Source organism: Xenopus laevis, chromosome 5S (assembly GCF_017654675.1).
Source record: "Xenopus laevis strain J_2021 chromosome 5S, Xenopus_laevis_v10.1, whole genome shotgun sequence".
Lineage (NCBI taxonomy): Eukaryota > Metazoa > Chordata > Amphibia > Anura > Pipidae > Xenopus > Xenopus laevis.
Window position 1 is genome coordinate 18,045,388 of NC_054380.1, and position 20,768 is coordinate 18,066,155.

A 20,768-nucleotide genomic window follows, 5' to 3' on the forward strand; every position below is an offset into this window, starting at 1 on the left:
TATTAGCATAGTTAGCATGGCCCCAGTTATTATTTCATCAGGTCTCATTGGCCCCCCAACAAGTACTGTCCCAATGGAAAAAATGTCCCATGCTTGAACATGCCACTGATCCACCCCAGCCATGCCTCATTACATCATAACCCAGCCCTTGATTCTCCCACTTCCTACAGCCTCCACCTACTCCACAACCTGCAAATCCATCTCTTCAAGTCTATGGACTTCCCTCTGCCACAGCGTCTATGACTGGGGTAATCCCTGTACCCCCTTGATGGCAGCCCTTTAGGGATATACCAAATCCAGGATTTGGCCGAATCCTAGCATTTTTTGCAGTATTCTAATTTGGTGTGTGTACATTTAGTAAAGCCAAACAAATTCTGAGCCCTTAAAGTCATATGACCCCCATCAGTGTGATTTTTTTAAACATTTTCACAAATTTGAATACAGTAGAACTCGGATTTTACAGTTTCCCAGAATTGAAACCCTTCTTATGGTGGTACCATAAAGGCAAGCAATCATCTTTTTTCCCCACTGATTTTAAATTTTTCAAAATTTTTGATGCTGTCTCCTAGGAAATATAAAGCCAGGGTTCTGCTGTATACAAATGATGTTTTAAGTTCTATACTCAATAGAATGTTTTGTAGGGGATTCAGTTATTAGATTTGAGTGCAACTCTCTTTCTACAAAACATTCTGCAGTTCTGTTTTCTGGAGCTTTTGGTGGTCATACAAATGGGTGGGGCTTTGTTTAGACAACAGATAAAAGATGGCTGAACACAGTAGATCTGATAATGTACAGAGAATCATAAAAACCAGGACTTTATTTTCAACCAAAATATTTAAGATGCTCAGTATAGAAATAGTCTGCCTGAAAGAATCATTTCAATTGTCCGGTGTTACTTACCCTTTAAAGGGATATTCTAGCATAAAGTAAATTGTAAGGTTGGCACAGAAGCTATAATTAAAAGGCACTGTTTCATGCAAAATAACATTCCATTTGTTAGCGCATCTGAAAGCAAACGGAATACATAAATTCATACATTTTGTTTTATTTTATTTCTTTTCTAGGATATGTCAGCCAGAGGATCATCTTCACAGCTTCCTAAATCTTTTGATCCGGAGGCAGTAGCTAAATACGGCACTTTGGATGTAACTTTTGACTATGATTCACCAGAACAGAAACTTCTAGTTACCGTGACAGCTGCCACAGACCTGCCCACGCACAACAGGACAGGGAATTGCAACTCGTGGCAGGTCCACCTCGTGCTGCTCCCCGCCAAGAAGCAGAGGGCAAAAACCGCCGTCCAAAGGGGGCCCTGCCCGGCCTTCACGGAATCCTTCAAATTTAATCACATTGAGTCAGAAATGATTGCGAATTACGCAGTGCGCTTTAGGCTGTACCTTGTACGGCGACTGAAAAAGGAGCGAATGGTGGGGGAGAAGGTCTTTTACCTGACAAAACTGAATCTGCAAGGAAAGCTGTCGGTGCCCGTGGTACTGGATCCTGCTTACAGTCTGTCAGTGAGTACCCAAAAATAAGAGCAATTCAACTACAGTATATGCCTGTGTGATACAGTATCCAGGTGACCAGTAAATGCTAACTGCTGGTTGGTTGCTATGGGTTGCTGCACCTATGCATAATTAGATGGTTTCACTTATAATAGGGATGCACCGAATCCAGGATTCGGTTCAGGATTCTGCCTTTTTCAGCAGGATTTGGATTCGGTGACTTTTTGTCAAAAAACAAAGAAGTAATAAAACATTTTTCCCCTCCCCACCCCTAATTAGCATATGCAAATTAGGATTCAGATTCAGTTCGGTATTCGGCCTAATCTTTTGCGAAGAATTCGGGGGTTTGGCTGAATCCAAAATAGTGGATTTGTGCATCAATAATTTATAAGCACCTGGCAGATTTGCATCTGGATATTAACCCATAGCAACCATCAGCTTTTTCCAGCCACCTGCAGGTTGAACACTGAAAGCAAACATTTGATTGGTTGCCATGGGTTACTGCCCAGATGCAAATTTGCTCAGTGCTTATAAATGAAACCATCTAATTTTGTTTATAAATGAGACCCGTCACCTTTTATTGCATAACCCCATAAGTGTTTTATAATACGGGTGCAAAAGCAGGGATATAGCTTAAAGGAGAACTGAACCCTAAAAACGTCAATAGCAGCAATGATCCAGGACTTCAAACTTGTCACAGGGGGTCACCATCTTGGAAAGTGTCTGTGACACTCACATGCTCAGTGGGCTCTGAGCAGCTGTTGAGAAGCTAAGCTTAGGGGTCGTCACTAATTATCCAGCAGAAAATGAGGTTGGCCTGTAATATAAGCTGATGCTACAGGGCTGATTATTAAATTCTGATGCTAATTGCACTGGTTTCTGTGCTGCCATGTAGTAATTATGTGTATTAATTACTAATCAGCCTTATATTGTGACATTTCTATTCTATGTGTACTGTATATTGTGAGTGGGTCCCTAAGCTCAGTAAGTGACAGCAGCACAGAGCATGTGCAGTGAATCAGCAGAAAAGATAATAACTGATAATAATTATCAGTTTTTAGTACAGACATCATGCCCAATCTAAAGCTCTCCAGCCATTATTTTAAATAATCTTTAATAATCAAATAAAAATCTTTGTAGATGCACACCGCCCTCAAATTTAAGATGGAATACAGTTTTAAACCACCTACTTTATAAACTGAAAAAATCAGATTTTTGGTCTTTTTTCTCATCCAACCCATTGACATTCGAGTACACATTACTATGCCCTAACACACCCCCTCACAAATTCTGCAGAGGTGAAGTGTCATTTCAGTTTTTTGTGATTTGGGGTTTTCTTCCCAAATTCAGCATATTTTACATATTTTGGGCCGCATCACTAGTGCAATGAGTTTTAACCTGGAAATTCGCTTTCAAAGTTATGTTTTTTTGCCTCCCTCATGTAATTGGCAAAGTTCTCACCTTGTCTCACGGCAGGATCGGTTTTGAGTTGAGAAGTTTTAACATCCCATAAAACTTTTTTGCCCTGTCATCCTCCCACATCTGCTTTGTATGAGTTGTGTTAATAAATAAATGGCTTGCCATTCTATGCCCCTGTGCCCTATGCAATTGTCCTCTTTATTTATTGTCTCCAAGCTCCAGCACCCAGGGACTTACCTTTCTGGCTCAGTCTTCTGAAACGTATTGTTACCAATTAGTATTTCATTGGCTGCCTCTTGCACAGCTCTGTGAAACATTCTGGCTCTTTATATGTGAAGAATATGAACTAGAATTGTCCCATAGGGGCAGTAATAGGGATTAGCTGGGGGCTGCATTGTGGATCTAAATCTCATAGCTGTCAGTTCAGGCACATTATTTCCAGTGAGATGAGCCTCACACGTACACTATTCAGTCTCAAACTTCAAAATAGTCTTTAGCCCTCCTTTAATATTATTTTATCCATATAAAAATATCTGCTTTTGCCTAGAAATAAAAATTAGACACTTTTCCGTCTTTACCCCTTGGATAGCTTAGTGCAGGGGTCCCCAACCTTTTTTACCCGTAAGCCACATTCAAATGTAAAAAGAGTTGGGGAGCAACACAAGCATAAAAAAATCCCTTGGGGTGCCAAATAAGGACTGTGATTGGCTGTTTGGTAGCCCCAATGTGGACTGGCAGCCTATAGGAGGCTCTACTTGGCACTATACTTAGTTTTTATGCAATTAAAACTTGCTTCCAAGCCTGGAATTCAAAAATAAGCACCTGCTTTGAGGCCACTGAGAGCAACATCCAAGGGGTTGGAGAGCAACATGTTGCTCTCGAGCTACTGGTTGGGGATCACTGGCTTAGTGTGTAACTTATAGATAGTGGTGTAATGTTTGGGGCCCCGCAGCAGGTAAAATTTTCACTTATAACACATGGGTCACAGAATAAATTGGGATCAGAGGGCTCGCTCCTCCCAATCTTAAGGTCCAACAGTTTAGGGGATAGCGATCTGATTATAAATGATAAGCAATGTTTAAATATGATCTTTGACAGTGTCCTACTTTGACAGATCTTTGACAGATAATACTATAAAGTCTATCTACCTAACTGTTTAGGCTCACTTTCTGTCAGCCTGTGACATCACTGGGGCTGCCCGATGAGGCAAATATTTTTAAATATGTTCTAGCAGGGACAGTAAGATAAAGCACTTTCCCCAGCTGCCATTGAGACTCCAGAGAGTAATGTAATACAACATATAGTTTAGTATGCACGGTGCATATATGATAGTACTAAACCATAATAAGGGTGCGGATAAAATTTATGATCAGTGAAATTTAAAAGCAGCTAATAATGTAGGTATTTGGTTGTTAAACAGACCCCATAAAGGGATCAAGCTAAAGCCACATAGAAAAGACCTTATTATATTCCTTCTGTAAATAATTTCTGTACTGCCGAAGTCGGAAAGCTCATCTTCTGTCAATAATTGAAAGCGCATTAGCATTTCAATATTATTACTGGAGTGAAACTGGTGTGTGACTGATTAGGCAAAAGCAAATAATATCAGTGCTCAGCCCCTGTAAAGCTGCTGCATTGATGCTTCCCGGGCATATATTGTGTGCACTCCGCTGCAGAACAATACAAATGCAATTAAAACAGGACCTGCAACAGTAAAAAAAAAACGATAAGGATATTTTCCGCGTCAGCACGTCGCTTAAACACACACAATAAAAAGGTATTTCATTGTTATTTCGTCAGAACGCTCCAATAAACAGTGCAGTGAATTGTAGCATCACTTCTGAAACCACAACATTAGCATATTCTTATGGCGCAGGCTCGATGGGGATATTCAGTGTGCCTTTGACTAAAATTGGCAGAATTAAGAGGGGGCTGTATAATTGCTTTTCCTGGTTTCTGTGATGGCATTACTGGTTCTACAGTATATGGAGTTTCAGCCTTGTAAAAGGCTCCGTTGTTTACCTGACCACACCTTAAAGGAGAAGGAAAGGCTAAAATTAACTAAGCTTTATCAGAAAGGTCTACATAAATACACCAGTAAACCCTCAAAGTAATGCTGCTCTGAGTCCTCTGTCAAAAGAAACACCACATTTCTTTCCTTCTATTGTGTACTCATGGGCTTCTGTATAAGACTTCCTGTTTTTTAGCTTAAACCGCCAGGGCTAGGACTTGAGCATGCTCAGTTTGCTCCTCTCTCTGACTCCCCCTCCCTTTCCCCCCCCTCCCGCCTCCTCTCCTTCCTACTGTAATCTGAGCCCAGAGCTATGAGTGAGCAGGGAGAGACTCAGACAGGAAGTGATATCACACCAAGCTAATACTGCAGCTGCTATCCTAAGCAATCAGAGAGAGAACTTCTAGAACTGTTTACTCAGGTATGGTAAAGCATTCTGCAGAATAAATAGTGTTATAACTTGCACAATTGCAGTTAATCTATTGGCAATAAACTGCTTTGGTAGCTTTGCTTCTCCTTTAAATAGTGTTCTGCTTCATCTGCCATTTTTTGTGTAAGTCACCTGGTGCCCCTACATCACCTGCCATAATAGATACCTTTTTTGCAGAAGAACAGTTCTATTCTGCAAATACAGCTCATAGTTGCATTGTTCTGTTCACTGTGGAAGCACACAGTCCTACTAACTGCTCTAAAAAGTTTTCTATTATGGAGGCAAGGTTGGGCCAGGCTTTATATTTGCCCCCAGTTGGCTACTTTTTCATCCCAAATGTTCTGGAGAGAACATTGATTCTGTATCCACTCCTCTAACTCTCTTTATTCCTACAGAAAGCCCCCTGGGGTTTGGGAGTGTAGCTGTATAGGAATACCTATAGTAGGAGCAACTTGTCATGACCACTCAGGATTCAAGAAATTAAGAATTTTTGGCTGACACTAGGAGCTGCACCATATCAGTTGAAACGTGCAGTAAAAAACAAGTTATATCTAGGGAAAGGGCATCCCAAATATATCAAAGGCCATATGACCCATGAGGCCCTCTACCTTCAGCTTTCTGATATCCTTATCTTGTACAGTAGGGGGTACATCATTCCCCATACACTCCGGCTTCCAACAACCTTTCCTTCTGGAACTGGTAGTGAATGTTCTTACTAATGTTCTTATTAAGATCACGTAGGCTTTTATCCTCAAGCTTTTCAGTATCATAGCGCTGTTCCAGGTTTCACTTACCCTGAAATATTTTGTTCAGCAATAAACCTCTGAGTGTTTATTTCTTATACTTTTCTACAGCTCTTATGGTCTCTTCATGAGCCTTTTTACGAACGCTGCACTATAGCATTTATTACACGTATTTCAATCTTGAAGTCAGAGTGTTCACATTTCTGTTTAATGCCATCTTTTTATACTGATGCCATCAAATATCCTTGTTCTGCCGCTGCAATTATTGATTTATAGCATTAAGGTTGATACACAGCGAAGGCTACAAAGTTCAGACAGGCTCTTTATACAGATGCCAAGGGCGCCGGCGTCGGAAAAATGGGCGCCGGCGTCAAAAACGGGCGCCGGCGTCAAAAACTAGACGCCGGCGCCGTTTCGCGAATTTTTCGCCGTTTCGCGAAATTCGCGAATTTTCCGGCGAAGCGAAACGGCGCAAATTCGCCCATCACTAATGCCAATCACCGATGATTGCAATAAATGACTTGCAGTTGACAGTGCACTCTCATTGTTAGCAGTTACCAAGAACTCACCACACCCACGCAACAAAAACTGTCCGTGGCCTTATTGAGACTTATGTTTGTGCTCTGGATGGGATTAGTTTTTTCTCCAAGTTAAAAAAATTAGATCCCTTAAATCTACAAATATTTTAAGGCCCCCTAGTATGGAACAGCTGCTACAGAAACGACTACGGTCTTAACAGTCATTTAATCCAAAAAAGAACCCCAAAAGATAGACAGTGGTGGAAGATGACCAAATAAGAAGAAACAAGCAATTAAAATCCTGATGAAACCTCAGGAAATTAGTGGTGGTGGGAATTTTTATGGATAGGGGAGCACATTATAACCTGCTGGAGTTCTGGCCAGTTTCTTAGTGCTGCATTGTTCCATGTCAGATGATGTGGAGCACTGTGAAACCAAAGCTTACCAAGAAATACACAATAGACAGTGGTGGAAGATGACTGAATAAGAAACAAGCAAAATCCTGAAGAAACCCCAAGAAATTAGTGGAATTTTTATGGATAGGGGAACACAATATAACCTACTGGAGTTTCTTAGTACTGCATTGCTTCATGTGGAGCATTGTGAAACTAAAGCTCACTGACATATACACAATGGAAGATGACCAAATAAGAGGAAACAAGCAATTAAAATCCCGAAGGAACCACAAGAAATTAGTGGTGGTGGGAACTTTTATGGATAAGGGTGCACACTATAACCTGAAAGAGTTCTGGGCAGTTTCGAAGTACCACATGGCATGGAGCATTGTGAAACCGAAGCTCACCAAGATATCCTGGTTTCTCTCCTCATGTGCTTCTTGGAATTTGCTTCTCTATAAAAGACACTGAACAAGAGAACACCATGTATAACAAGAGGACACCATGCAGGACACCCAGTGTTGGACTGGGATGCCAGAGGAACAACAGATAACCTTAGACCATGGGCCCACCAGAAAACCTTAGACTGTGGGTCCACTTTCCAAACTATTATTCCTGCTCTCCTCTCTCAACCTCTTACTCTTCTAGTCTTCTATATCTACTTACTATATTTTTCCATTATTAAGCATTTTCCCCCATAAAGGAATAGGTAAGGATCATGAAATAGGCTAAATGGTTAGAAGCAAGAGGGCCCACTGACACCTGGGCCAACCGGGAGTTTTCCTGGTATCCTGGGGGGCCAGTCCAACACTGAGGACACCAGATATTACCAGATACCATGCTGGATTGGAAGTCTTCATTAAAGAGTCACTCATTTGTGCCAAGTATCCATGAAGTTGCCAATGTTGCCAAAGTAGTGCCTTGTGTTGTGTTCAGCATTTTCTTGGCAAGTTCAAATGGCCTATGTGCTGAATAAAGTTTATAGTACAGCCTAAAGGTGGCCATAGATGTAACAATTACGATATTTCTTGGAAAAGATCTTTTCAAGAAAGATCGTTCATTTCAATACACACGTGTAGAGCTGAATCGTCCGATATACAGATAGAAACAATAGAATTCTACCTGTATCTGACGATTCAGCACTAACATTGGCTGATGTTTGGGTGCCTTTAAAGGTACTCAATCAAAGTTTTTCGTCCATTCCGATCGACGGTTGGCTCTTTTACCACCACACACACCGAATATCATAAGAAAATTAGTTTTGTACGATATTATATGTGCGTCTATGGCCACCTTAAAACTCTAGGTGGGCTTGCATGCTTAGATCTAAGCATTTTATCAAATGTATTCCTTACTACTCATGGGCGTGTAGAGAACTTTGGGGGAGGGATGTTTAAAGAGACCTTTGGGGCTTGATGAGGCATCAGCAGATAAGGAAGCGAGGGAACTGCAGCTCCTCGTCTTTTCTGCTAAATTGTCCTGAACAAGTTAACCAATGCCATTTGGTCATCTCTTGTGAAAGGCCAAATTGCATAATAGGTTGAGGCACTTATTTTAAATATACACAGGCTATACTGAATGGGAAAAGGAGCCACCTACCAACCGGTTTCTGGTGAACTCCTGCTAGAGATGGCACAAACTTTGTTTTAATATCATATATGTAAAATTAAAATGATACCATTTACTTTAATGTTACTAGATTTCATGTATGGAGTCTGAGCCAAACATCTAGATACATGAAGCTCCATGTGTATGCTAAGCTGGAACACAGACCACAAGACTATTCAGGGTTGCCACCTTTTCTGGAAAAATATACTGGCCTTCCTGTATTCTTGCCGTTTCTTTCCTATTAATAACATTAGCATCAAGCATCATTTTTACCGGTAAAATACCTGCCAGGTGGCAACCCTAATTGTGTTGTTCTTGGAGGCACAGGCTATTGGGTGGCCAGACTATAAGCCCGGTTGGGTCCTCGCCAAAGACACCATCAACCCCTTTCTTAGTTCCTTCAAGGGTTTATATGACATCATTTAACGTTGTCTACAGCTAATTGTAAGAGAGTGACCTCAATGTCAGGTTCTTTGTTGGGCCCTAGGAGGCTCATTCCAACACTGAACAGCCCATTAGAGTATGACAGTGTAGAAGATAGCTGAAAAATATTTGTGTCACCAAAGTAAATAATTTCCCCTTTGCTTGAGAGGGAGAAGGCGAGTGTGTGTGTTGACAGCACAATGAAAGGGTTTGTGACGTGGGGCTTCTCTCTAATCACTTGTGCAGCAGTGGTACCCACATCAAATGGAAGCCACGGCCTGAATAATTTATGGGAAATATGGATGCAAGATTAGCCAAGCACCCTGTGGACAGGTTTTTCTTCTCAGCACCACATGTCACCAAGCTCACAATACACTGCTTTGTTTCCAGGCAAAGAAATGCATCCAGATGTATTAAAGCAAAACAAAAAGTAAAAATACCTTCAAATCTGGTCAGATCAGTGTACAGCCCAGTTAGCTGGTTATTAGTAAGATACTGAGACTACAGAGAAAAAAAAAACTGCTTGGCTCCTGCTTAAATTATATAAATAATCACTGAAGGCTTCAGAGTACATCATAAAAGTGTCTTTCTTTTACATATACAATGCCATCACACTGTGATCAATTAAAGAGCTGGATTTGGCATGGCAACAGTGTTCCTCCCGTGCATGCAAAAAAAAAAAACCCCCAAAAAACAATATCCACAGCAAGGAAAGGGTTAATGCATTCCTAAACCCGTTAATAATCTTGTGACTGGCATCTCTTCCATTATTCCCGTCGTATGTAATGTCAAGTGACAGATGAGCATCCTGTGCAGAGCAACCCCTTGTCTCTTTGTCACTCCGAAGCTTCTGCAGAGAAGGTACAAGGATAATTAAAGCCTGCACTCGGTGTGACATGCTGAAAAATCCCCAAAAAGCTTTGTAGTGTGCCTTTACGTCTCATCAGAACCATGTATTGATAATAAGGTCTCCCTGTAGTGTAGGACATTGTCGGACCATAAAAAAATAAATTTCTGCTTCCAACATGCTCATTCTGCTGCCCCTGCCATCAGCAGACCTTAGTTTTTTTTTTTAATTAAAGGAGCAGATCACTTTTAAATGAACTTTTACTGTGATGCAGACCTTGATATTCTGAGGCAACTTGCATTTGATCTTGCTTTTAATTTTATGGGTTTTGTTTTAGTTATTGGTTTTTCTTTAGCAGCTCTCCAGTTTGATATTTCAGCAGCTATCTGGTTGCTAGGGCCTTATGTTCTGTAGCAACTGGGCAGTGGTTTGAATAGAAAAGGGTCTAAATAGGAAGATATGTAATAAAAATGTACAATAGCAATAACATTGTAGCCTCACAGACAATTATGATTTTGCTTCCAGGATCCGGGATGTTTTTATATTTAATTTTGAAATCTGACATGAGGCTAGACATATTTTTAGTTTCCCAGCTGCTCCCAGTCATGTGACTTGTGCTCTGATAAACTTCAGTCACTCTTTACTGCTGTACTGCAAGTTGGAGTGATATCACCCCCCCCAGCAGCCTAACAACAGAACAATGGGAAGGTAACCAGATAACAGCTGCCTGGTAGATATAAAAACAGCACTCAATAGTAAAAATCCAGGTCCAATTGAGACACATTCAGTTACATTGAGTAGGAGAAACAACAGCTTGTCAGAAACCAGTTCCATCCTAAAGTGCTGGCTCTTTCTGAAAGCACATGACCAGGCAAAATGACCTGAGATGGCGTCTACACACCAATATTACAACTAAAAAAATACACTTGTTGGGTTAGGAAGGAAATTTTATATTGTAGAGTGAATTATTTGCAGTGTAAATAGTGTAATTTACAAATAAAAACGACCATAAAAATCATGACAAAATCCCTTAAAAAAAAAAAAGTTGCGTGGAATGGGAACTTGGCTTCCAAAATCAGATGAAACTTGACAGTTTATGACATTATTATAGTATTAGGTTGAGTTCTGCATTGCATTGAGATCTATTCTCCATAATTCTGGCACAGATGTTATCTTTGCAGAGCAACTCCCACCAGCCTTACAAGTACAGTAAGACTTATATTTCTCTTAGGTGTCCATGCAGCAGATTTGGGAAAGTATTTGTACAATACACACTGGAGTATTCAATCAGTCCTGCAATATACCACTATAAAGCTGGGGAGGGCAAGGGGTGGTGGCTAGGTAGGGTAGAACTTAGTCTTGGGGGCTTTCCTGGTAGAGGAAATGACTGGAAAATAGGTTAAGGAAGCAATTATGGCCCTAATTACTTAGGGAAGGTTATTGTTGAAGGTTACCTTGTTTGCTGGCAAATTTCATCTACCTACTTTCTTTGTAGAATGTGTCAAAACACTATGGCTTTCTGCAGCTCAGTAAATTCTGCAACAGCTGCTATGATTGATGGCTACTCTACTGAAATCCAAAAATGTTCAAAAAGTTCATAGTATACAGGGCTTACACTGCCTATTATTGGACTTTCACTCCTATGAGCGTCTTTTCGATTGTATTCCTCTCCCTTTGCATTATTCAAAGGCCACCCACTCTACTAGATGAGGTCTCTTGTCTATATTGCCGTAGACTTTCCTGTTGTGGACAGCCTTTAGCCAGACTGTGATCTCTATGCAGTATGGGTGGCTCGCTTTGTATGAAGCTGCTTCTGATCTAGAATTCCAAGAGCACTATTACACCCATTGCAAGGAACTGTAGTTTGGCTAAAGCAGAAGACATCAATACTATAGAGATCTATGGTTTATATACAGAAATAATTAGACTTGCGTGACTAGAAATATCAAAGAATGAAATCCGTTGATGAAAGCCATGGAAATATGAAAGAATGAAATCAGTAGGTGTCTATCAGAGCTTAGAAGACGAAGAAAAAAAAATGACAGTAAAAATAATTATAAACTCTTCCATATATGGACAAATAAAGTCCAACACAGTCTCAAAGCTCAGTGCAATGTGCCGCTTCTGTTCTCCTCGGAGAGCAAGGAATTGATTGGCCATGCTGCGACAGCTGTTCCCTGCCCGTGGGAGATTTGTCTCATTAGTTGACTTTTTATGAAGTCTTCTAATAAATTTGTACAGTTTTTAGTGCCCTGATGCTTAATCTCTCCGCTCTGATATTATAGCGGATCTGATCAGGACCACTGGTGCCTCCATTCTGTATTCCAGAAACAACAAAGGCCTTGAATTTAGTGCAGACAGAGCTCCTGTTGTGAGATATGTGAGTTTAATTTGAATCACCGTGGGGCATGTATTAGTAGTGGAAGAATAATGTGCAGAGTGGCATTTCGGAACATAATGCTGCTTTCTTGCCGATTTATGCCGTTTGTGGTAGAGTGACCAAAAATTTGGGCTGTTTTCCCTTTAATTTCTCCTCAGTAGGAGATGTAAGCTCCAGGAAAGATGTTCATAAACACAGAAGGCTTTCGTTGTTTAGGTGCCAGGTCATGGAAGCTGGAGTATTCTGGAAGGAACAAGCAGGTCAGATACTCCATTCCAGCTCACATGTTGGAGCTCACTTTCCATAGGAAGGCTGCCTTGTGGAAAAGTATTTAATTCTTGTGAGATTGTTAGGAAGGCACATGTATGGAACTCCCAGAGGGACTTTGGTGCTGCCTGTCACTGCAAGGAGCAGAGGGAGCCTGTGACCAAGTGTTAAGGTGGCCATACACGGGCCGATAAAAGCTGCCGACAGACCGAGTCGGCAGCTTATTGGCCAGTGTATGGGGTTGGGGGCCCCCGACGGGCTTCCCCAATCAAAAGTCGAAAGTTACCATGACGTGGATGAATGAAAATCTTCATAGTCACGGTGCCACGTCACGTGATGTTCTACTAAAAAGGCAAATAGACACTGACCTGGAGCAGGGAGCCATGATAAAGATAAGGCAAATTAGGAAGGAAGGCAGGACTAGAGAAAACACACATCAGGGACAAGGATCACAACTTTGCAACTGGATACAGGAACAAGGACTAGAACCTCAGGAATCGGATACAGGAACAAGAACTATAAACTAGGATACAGGAACAGAAGAATATCAGGAACACAATAAAGGTAAAGTTGACCTTTAGACAGGTAATGGTTCAAGTGTAGAATTAGGGTATAGGTACAGTATATAGGCAACATTTGCTGGGAAGTCTCTTGTAATGAGTTGTACCTTTAATTATACAGAGTGTCTGAGAACAATTGGCAGAACCTGGGGCATAGACTGAGTAGGTAGACTTCAATCCCAAGAATTCCGGTGCCTTCTCCAGATTCAAAATTCAAACTCAGCAGAGGACATACAAAGAAGAGAGCAGTTATTAACAAAGCATTAAGAACTTTTGAAACACAGACGGACCACCATGGCTACAAAAACAATTGGATGTGGCTGTCTGATATGTTACTGCTGATAGGGCATTAAGATCAGGGGTATAACTACAGAGGAAGCAGACCCTGCAGGGGGCCCTCTGAGTGTAGGGGGGCCAGTGTGGTCCTATATAATGAATTTTAACTTTTTTTGGTAGAAAAGGTCAACTTATCAATATTTTGGGGTGCTAAATTTAATTTGCTGTGGGGCCCAGTGACATGTAGTTACTCCACTGATTAAGACGGTAGGAAAGTCCGTTTAGATCCACGCTGGGCTTCTGCACCGTTACTCTTAAAACATGGAACTTTGTAATTCCTATAATTTTATGCCTATACTCAGCTTAGTTTAGTCATTTAATCTTTACACACTGAAGCTTTGAGTTTACTATGAGGTACCCACCAGAGCTTGATGGTTGCAAAGGAAACTCTACAGGCTTGCCTAATGATGTTCATGGGAAATGTCTAACATCAGTCTCTAGACTATTAATGGCACCTTTTTGATTAAAAAAAGCCACATTTTTATCTTATTTTTATGGCACCTTTTTGATTAAAAAAAGCCACATTTTTATCTTATTTTTATTGAATATGCTTAATATAATGATTCTGACTTACTATAATCGTGTTCTGTTCATTGCTTATAGATGTTTGGATGCTGATACTGTAAGAATTCTAACCATACTTACATGAATTACCCACTGTGCTTCGAGATGTTCCTGTCTGTCCCAGCTTGTGCCTAGAATATAATATTGCTTAGGAAGAAGACTTCAGTGCACTCACATTATTAATCTAATAATACAATACTTTTACAGCGACTCATAACAGGGAAACCTCTAAATCCAGCTGTTATCCGGAGACACTGAATTGCTAATGTTCCAAAATTTGGCTGTAATTCAGAGATTTGTAGAAGTAGAAGTCTGCAATAAAATAGTGTTTTATCCAGGATATCAAAGTTTGTACATATTGTCTTGTTTGGTTGCTAGCTCATAGAAGCTTCCAAAAGAGAAGCATTGAAAAAAAATATTAATTCACTAAATTGAAAAACTGTATTTTAATGGAGAACATACAATTGTATGATAATTACAGAATGATTGTTACTGCTGTTTTATACCTCTATCCAAGTTTGGCTGCTGATTTTTATATGGAAAAGAGTGGGCAACTGGTCATCAGATCTAGCAGACCAAACATGCACCACCAATGGCTGTGGTCAGGCCCCGGCCACTTTCAGTGGTGCAGAACAATAGGTTCCATGCGGGATGCTGCAGTGATTTGACTAAGTTGGAAAACTGGGCAGCAAACTGGAAAATGAGGTTCAATGTTGATAAATGCAGGTTATGCACTTTGGCAAAATAATATAAATGCAAGTTATACACTAAATAGCAGTGTGTTGGGAGTTTCCTTAACTGAGAAGGATCTAGTTTTTTGTAGATAACAAGTTGTCTAATTCTGGTCAGTGTCATTATGTGGCCACTAAAGCAAATAAAGTTCTGTCTTGCATAAAAAAGGGCATTAACTCAAGGGATGAAAACATAATTTTGCCTCTTTATAGGTCCCTGGTGAGACCTCATCTGGAGAATGGCCCTTAAGAGGGATATAAATGAGCTGGAGAGACTAAGTGCAACTAAACTGGTTAGAGGGATGGAAGACTTTAATGAGGGGAGACTGTCAAGGTTGGGGTTGTTTTCTCAGGAAAAAATGCGCTATGAGGGGACATGATTACACTTTACAAGTACATTAGAGAACATTACAGACAAATAGCAGGGGACCTTTTTACCCATAAAGTGGATCACCGTACCAGAGGCCTCCCCTTTAGACTAGAAGAAAAGAACTTTCATTTGAAGCAACGTAGGGGGTTCTTCACAGTCAGGACAGTGAGGTTGTGGAATGCACTGCCGGGTGATGTTGTGATGGCTGATTCAGTTAATGACTATAAGAATGACTTGGATGATTTCCTGGACAGACATAATATCAAAGGCTATTGTAATACTAAACTCTATAGTTAGTATAGATTTGGGTATATAGAATTTATGTGAAAGTAGGGAGGGTGTGTGTGTGTATGGATGCTGGGTTTTATTTGGAGGGGTTAAACTTGATGGACTTTGTCTTTTTTCAACCCCATTTAACTATGTAACTATGGAACTATGTATATGTTCCTATATTTGAATCTATTTCTTGCCAATTCTTTGGTGGTGGATTTTGGACAAATTATAGGTTTGATGCATCCCCTCACTTTTACTCTCCCCCTCCCATTCCCTTTAACCCCTTTCAAGTTATATTTCTATGACCTTTGTGCATACAGCGAGCTGCTACAGTGTAGAAATGCATTATAAAATGGTAGATGACAGTAAACTCTGTTTATTTTGCTTCCAGGGCTGTGATTCCCAAATGAGCATGTCAGAAATGTCTTGCACAGAGAGCACCTCCTCCTGCCAGTCACTGGTCCACGGCTTGGTTCCCGAGATACTTATCGGCCTGCTTTATAATGCCACCACTGGAAGACTCTCCGCTGAAGTGATAAAAGGCAGTCACTTCAAAAACCTGTCAGCCAACAGGCCTCCCAGTGAGTGCAAACCTCTCTGTTTCCTTCTTCTTAATGAGAATCCGCACTCGGAGGATTTCTGCTTTTGTCGTCCTAGTTAGGCACATCCATAAACATTGGGAAATGGGCAGGGGGACATGCCAGCCAGATGTTACAATTATAAAGAAAGCGTGGCTTTTCCCTAAGAATTCTGGGAAACCTGGATGATGAAGAGAATTATTAAAGATCTAGGGCTAATCTTTCTGATAGATTCATAAATTATTTATATAGATGGGCATGAATTGCATTTATGGCACTTAAGCTATGAAATATTAGGTTACAGATGGTGAATAATTGCTCAGAGCTGTGACCGGGCCTGCCATTAGAACCAACTGCTTTCTACTGTTGCCCTATACAAGTGTCATATTAAAGGCGACCTGTCACCCAGACATTAAAAGCTGTATAATAAAAGTCCTTTCCAAATGAAACATGAAATCCAAATTCTATTTTTTATTAAAGCATCCATAACAATTGTAAACTCTTTTAAAATCTCAGCTGTCAATCAATTTTTGCCTGCCCCTCCTCTATGCCTTAGAGGCATAGAGGCAGGGCAGACAATTACTTTCACTTTCCATTCAGCACTTACTAGATGTCACTGCACTCACCATATTCCCCCGTTCTCTTTACCATTTAATTGTGTACCCAGTGCATGGGGATGGACATCAAGTCCCGGTGTCTATTAGCAATTTTATCTGCAGCACAAAGGAAATGTTACATAACTCGTTTTAGTGCAGTCGGATCTTCAGTCCAGCAGAATTTTCATTGCAGCAGTGTTTTCATCTCGGTGCTTGGATTAGCCGTTGATTGCCTTGTAAGATGTAGGATGGCAATTTTGCTATATGAAGTTTTTATGGTACCAGTGAAACTATCTTTACATTTTAATTTGTTGGGAATCCATACTCAGGGAATGCATTATGGTGTGGTGTGGATCTAACTGCCATGTTTTGGGGACAATAGCTACGGTGATCTTGAACTTTGCACATAGATAGGGACACACCAGGTATGCACCTGCATTTTATTCTTCATACAGAGCAACCATCACTGTTTCCAGCCAGAAATCACTTGAGCAGCAATACTACCCACTTTGCAATCATGCTGCTTGCTTGTGAGCAGCAGCTCCTTCTTTCTCGAACACCAGGGAGCCAATTTATCATATTGTAGATAGAAGAATTATAGTTCGATTTAGACAAGAAATTCACACTTTTTTTTTCCACATTTCACAATTTTTCAGGCATTAATCTAGTTTAACTCACGTCTTTTCAACTATATCTTTGTGATTAAAAAGTCAGGATCTCAACCCCACTGAGATGCCTTCAGACCAAGGCAGCATATTTTCAATGAAAATCTTTCTAGCACCCCACAGACTTGGGAATTCTTGACAGCCATGGAGAATTCACAAGCTGATTTAACATTAAAGTCTTTGACAACATTTTATAATGCAAGAAAAATATTCTTGAGCATTTTGACTCTCCAGAAAATTGGAGCTACAAATGATAAATACCCAAGGAAAAAAAAAACCACAAGAAATGATCCGCAAAATTCATCATGCACAAGATACTCTGAGAAATATCACAAGGGGTTTTCACATGTTGATAAATCTGACCCTAGAAGTCAAGAGAAGAGTTCTCAGGTGTGTGCCAAGAACCCATTTATGTGCAGTCAGCTGCAGTGTTATTATTTGACTAAGAGAAACCCAATCCAAATTTTACCGGGCAAGTACCTACAGCCCTCGCCATACAGAAGAAAATGACACTTGTCTATATATATATATTCAGGCTACGCTGTCACATATTCTAATCACATTGTCCCATTGGAAATAAATGTAGGGGATAATGAAGTTATGTGGGCAATTTTTTTCTGGACCAGAAACCTCATGAATGCCAATGAGCTGTAAGACTTTCCTCTGCTAGCAGTAAGACTAACAAAAGCAAATAATCTCAATGGAAACATTATCTACTTCCTCTAGTCTTAGATTACCCCAGGGACATTACAGAATGGGAACATCATACACTGTATCAGTCTTTAAGCTACAAGATGTAATTATCATTTCCGCCATATGGCTGTCTACAATGGCCAAATCATTATGAGAAACCTATTGCTTGTCAGACCCCCATTTTTGGTGCTGCTTTTAGTGCAGGACAGAAACACTCTGGGGCATAATAAACATATTAGGACTTACATCTACCTACTTGTTATCAGCAATGCACCTCTTCCTTGTGCTACACCCTTCCTTGAACTACAGCCAGGACTTACTTAGCTACACTATCACCCATCCAGTAACTCACCCAAGTCCAACCTTTTCTTGCATAGAAATAAGGACAGCCAAGGAGTATGCATTCTTGTTATAATAATAAGTAAATGTTAGCAGGTAAATACTGAATGATGTTAATGGATGTAAGTATAGATAGCTAAGTCCATAGATATTGCACATGATGGCCTGAGAAAAATGAGCACACATCATAGTACCATAGTAAGTTAGGTTGATAAAAGACACATGTCCATCAAGTTCAACCTTTTAACTCTATTTTAACCTGCCTTACTGCCAGTTGATCCAGAGGAAGGCACAAAAAAAAAAACAATTTGAAGCCTCTCATCGGCCAATACATTTATGTTGTTTGTACCATATGTTTTCTGTGGTCTTTTTACCAAAACTCTTACCTTGAACCCTCTGACGAAAAAAACCGTTCCCGGTAAAAATGTTTCCGTGTAATCCTTTCAGAAAGCGCTGGGGCCTAAACTGAATTGTGTGAAAGGCCACCAGCCATGCTGAGAGGTTTAACACTAACCTGTGACCCTCTCTCACCCAACTATTGTCATTATTTCTTTTTCTGCTTCCCACCCTGTGTTGTCAGACGGACTGTTCTGTTGTCTTAAACACTTGATAGGTGGACAGGTTTATATAATTCGAGGTGAGTTCTGTAGAGGCTAACATGAATGTTGTCTTTTCTCATGCCAAAGAAAACTTGCCAGCGGTAAAGCTGTCCACCATATTTTAATTTCTTCAGATACGGATTGCTCTTTTCATTTAGCCCACCAAATAGGACGATGAGCAGAACTGATGGCTGTGAATGGATGTTGGTTACCAGGAATATTAACTCTGTGCCCCTCCACTTGTTGGGGTTTAAAATCTTATCCTTACTCAAGCTGCTGTTGGACCACAATTGGGCTAAAGTCGAAACTGCCTGAGGGTCCACAACAACTGGTGGGGCTCAAATTAAGGACCTTGTCTCAACCAAGGCCTGTTTTATTAACAACATCCATGCAAAGCCATGCTTTTCTGTTCAGGTATTTGGTATTCCATCCTCAGCTGTTTTGATGTCTTCATTTCATCCCCGTTCCTTTCCTCCATCCGATTGTTCTCACTTCTCTTTGTTCCCGTGTCTTGTTTTTAGTCTCCAGAAAGTCAGTGGTATGCTTTCAGTGTTGTGGCTAGACAGAGCTTGCTCAGTGTTAGTAATGCTATCTATTTTATTTTGGCTTAGTGCAAACAATGTATCTCGCCTGAGGATTATGAGGTATACCTTTTCCATAAATTTAAACCTGTCGAGCAAAGCAAAGATTTCATATATCATGCTTCTGCAAATCTTCCCGCTGATTTTGAAAAGATAATTGTATATGGCCCTGAATATATTCGTTTAAATTCAGGTGACACATTGGTATACACCATATCCTTGTCCACCAAGTCCATTGGCAAGAATGTTGTCACTTTCACCCTTAACTACTTATTTCATTTTCTAGATACCTATGTAAAGTTATCGTTGCTGAATTCCATGGGGCAGGAAATGTCGAAATGTAAGACCTCTATCCGACGCGGCCAGTCCAACCCGCTGTACAAGGAGACCTTCATATTCCAGGTTGCTCTCTTTCAGCTCTCCGAAGTGACTCTCATTTTGTCTGTCTATAATAAACGCAGCATGAAGCGCAAGGAATTGATAGGCTGGATATCCTTAGGTCTGAATAGCTCAGGCGATGAACAGCTTAATCATTGGACTGAAATGAAGGAGTCGAAAGGACAGCAAGTATGTAGATGGCACACGCTGCTGGAATCGTAATTATGATCAGAACCTCTCTTGTGACTCAAGAGGAATCATCTGCTCTTTGAAAGGATTCAATCTTATTTAGCCACCTGCAGAAGATCTCCAGTGGCTGCTAATAGGTTTGGCATGCTGAGCCGGGCAGCAAACACCAAGGGGAAAAATTCTATGCTACCGTGTGTTTATTTCTGTGTCGGAGCAAAGATGGAATGTGAAAGTTCACACCAGACCCAAACTATACCCAGGACTTCCTTAGGTGCTTATTTTAATTTGATTTTTTAAACAGTTCTGAACACCAGCTTTACAGCTAAAGTCTTTCTATGCTTCAGTGTTAGAAGCACTTCTTTCAAAAAAAAAAAAATAACATTTTGGATATTATTAGGGATATGAGAGAGAAATTTTCGATATTTCTATGTTTTTTCCATCCTATTTTTATTGTTAATTTTCTTGTGCAGTGCGTTGCAGACACTTCAGAAGCACACAATATCTAAAATAAAAATAAAATGGATATGCCTTGTGACACCGGTGTAGTCTGACAGCAGCAACCTTCTGCCGCTCTAACGGGAGAGTTTACTAATCTGTCCTCAGAAATCGGTGGCAAATTCCGAATTGGTTTCTTTCCACCAAACACTTAGGGGCAGATTCACTAAGGGTCGAATTTCGAAGTAAAAAATACTTCGAAATTCGAGCCTCGAATTGAAATCCTTCGACTTCGAATATCGAAGTCGAAGGATTTAGCGCTAAACGTTCGTTCG

At 40.4% G+C, this 20,768-nt stretch overlaps 1 protein-coding gene across 2 annotated transcripts in view; it reads left to right on the forward strand.

The window, feature by feature from the left end:
* syt14.S (synaptotagmin 14 S homeolog) overlaps positions 1–20,526 on the forward strand; it is a 103,875-nt gene extending 83,349 nt beyond the window's left edge. Inside the window, exons 6-9 of one of the 2 annotated variants that reach the window (XM_041564035.1) lie at positions 1,065–1,517; positions 15,772–15,961; positions 18,832–18,888; positions 19,718–20,526. In XM_041564035.1, the coding sequence (XP_041419969.1) occupies positions 1,065–1,517; positions 15,772–15,961; positions 18,832–18,888; positions 19,718–20,031 (1,014 nt within the window). In that variant the 3' untranslated portion in view covers positions 20,032–20,526. 2 annotated transcript variants of the gene reach the window in all.
* Positions 20,527–20,768: the final 242 nt, after the last annotated feature.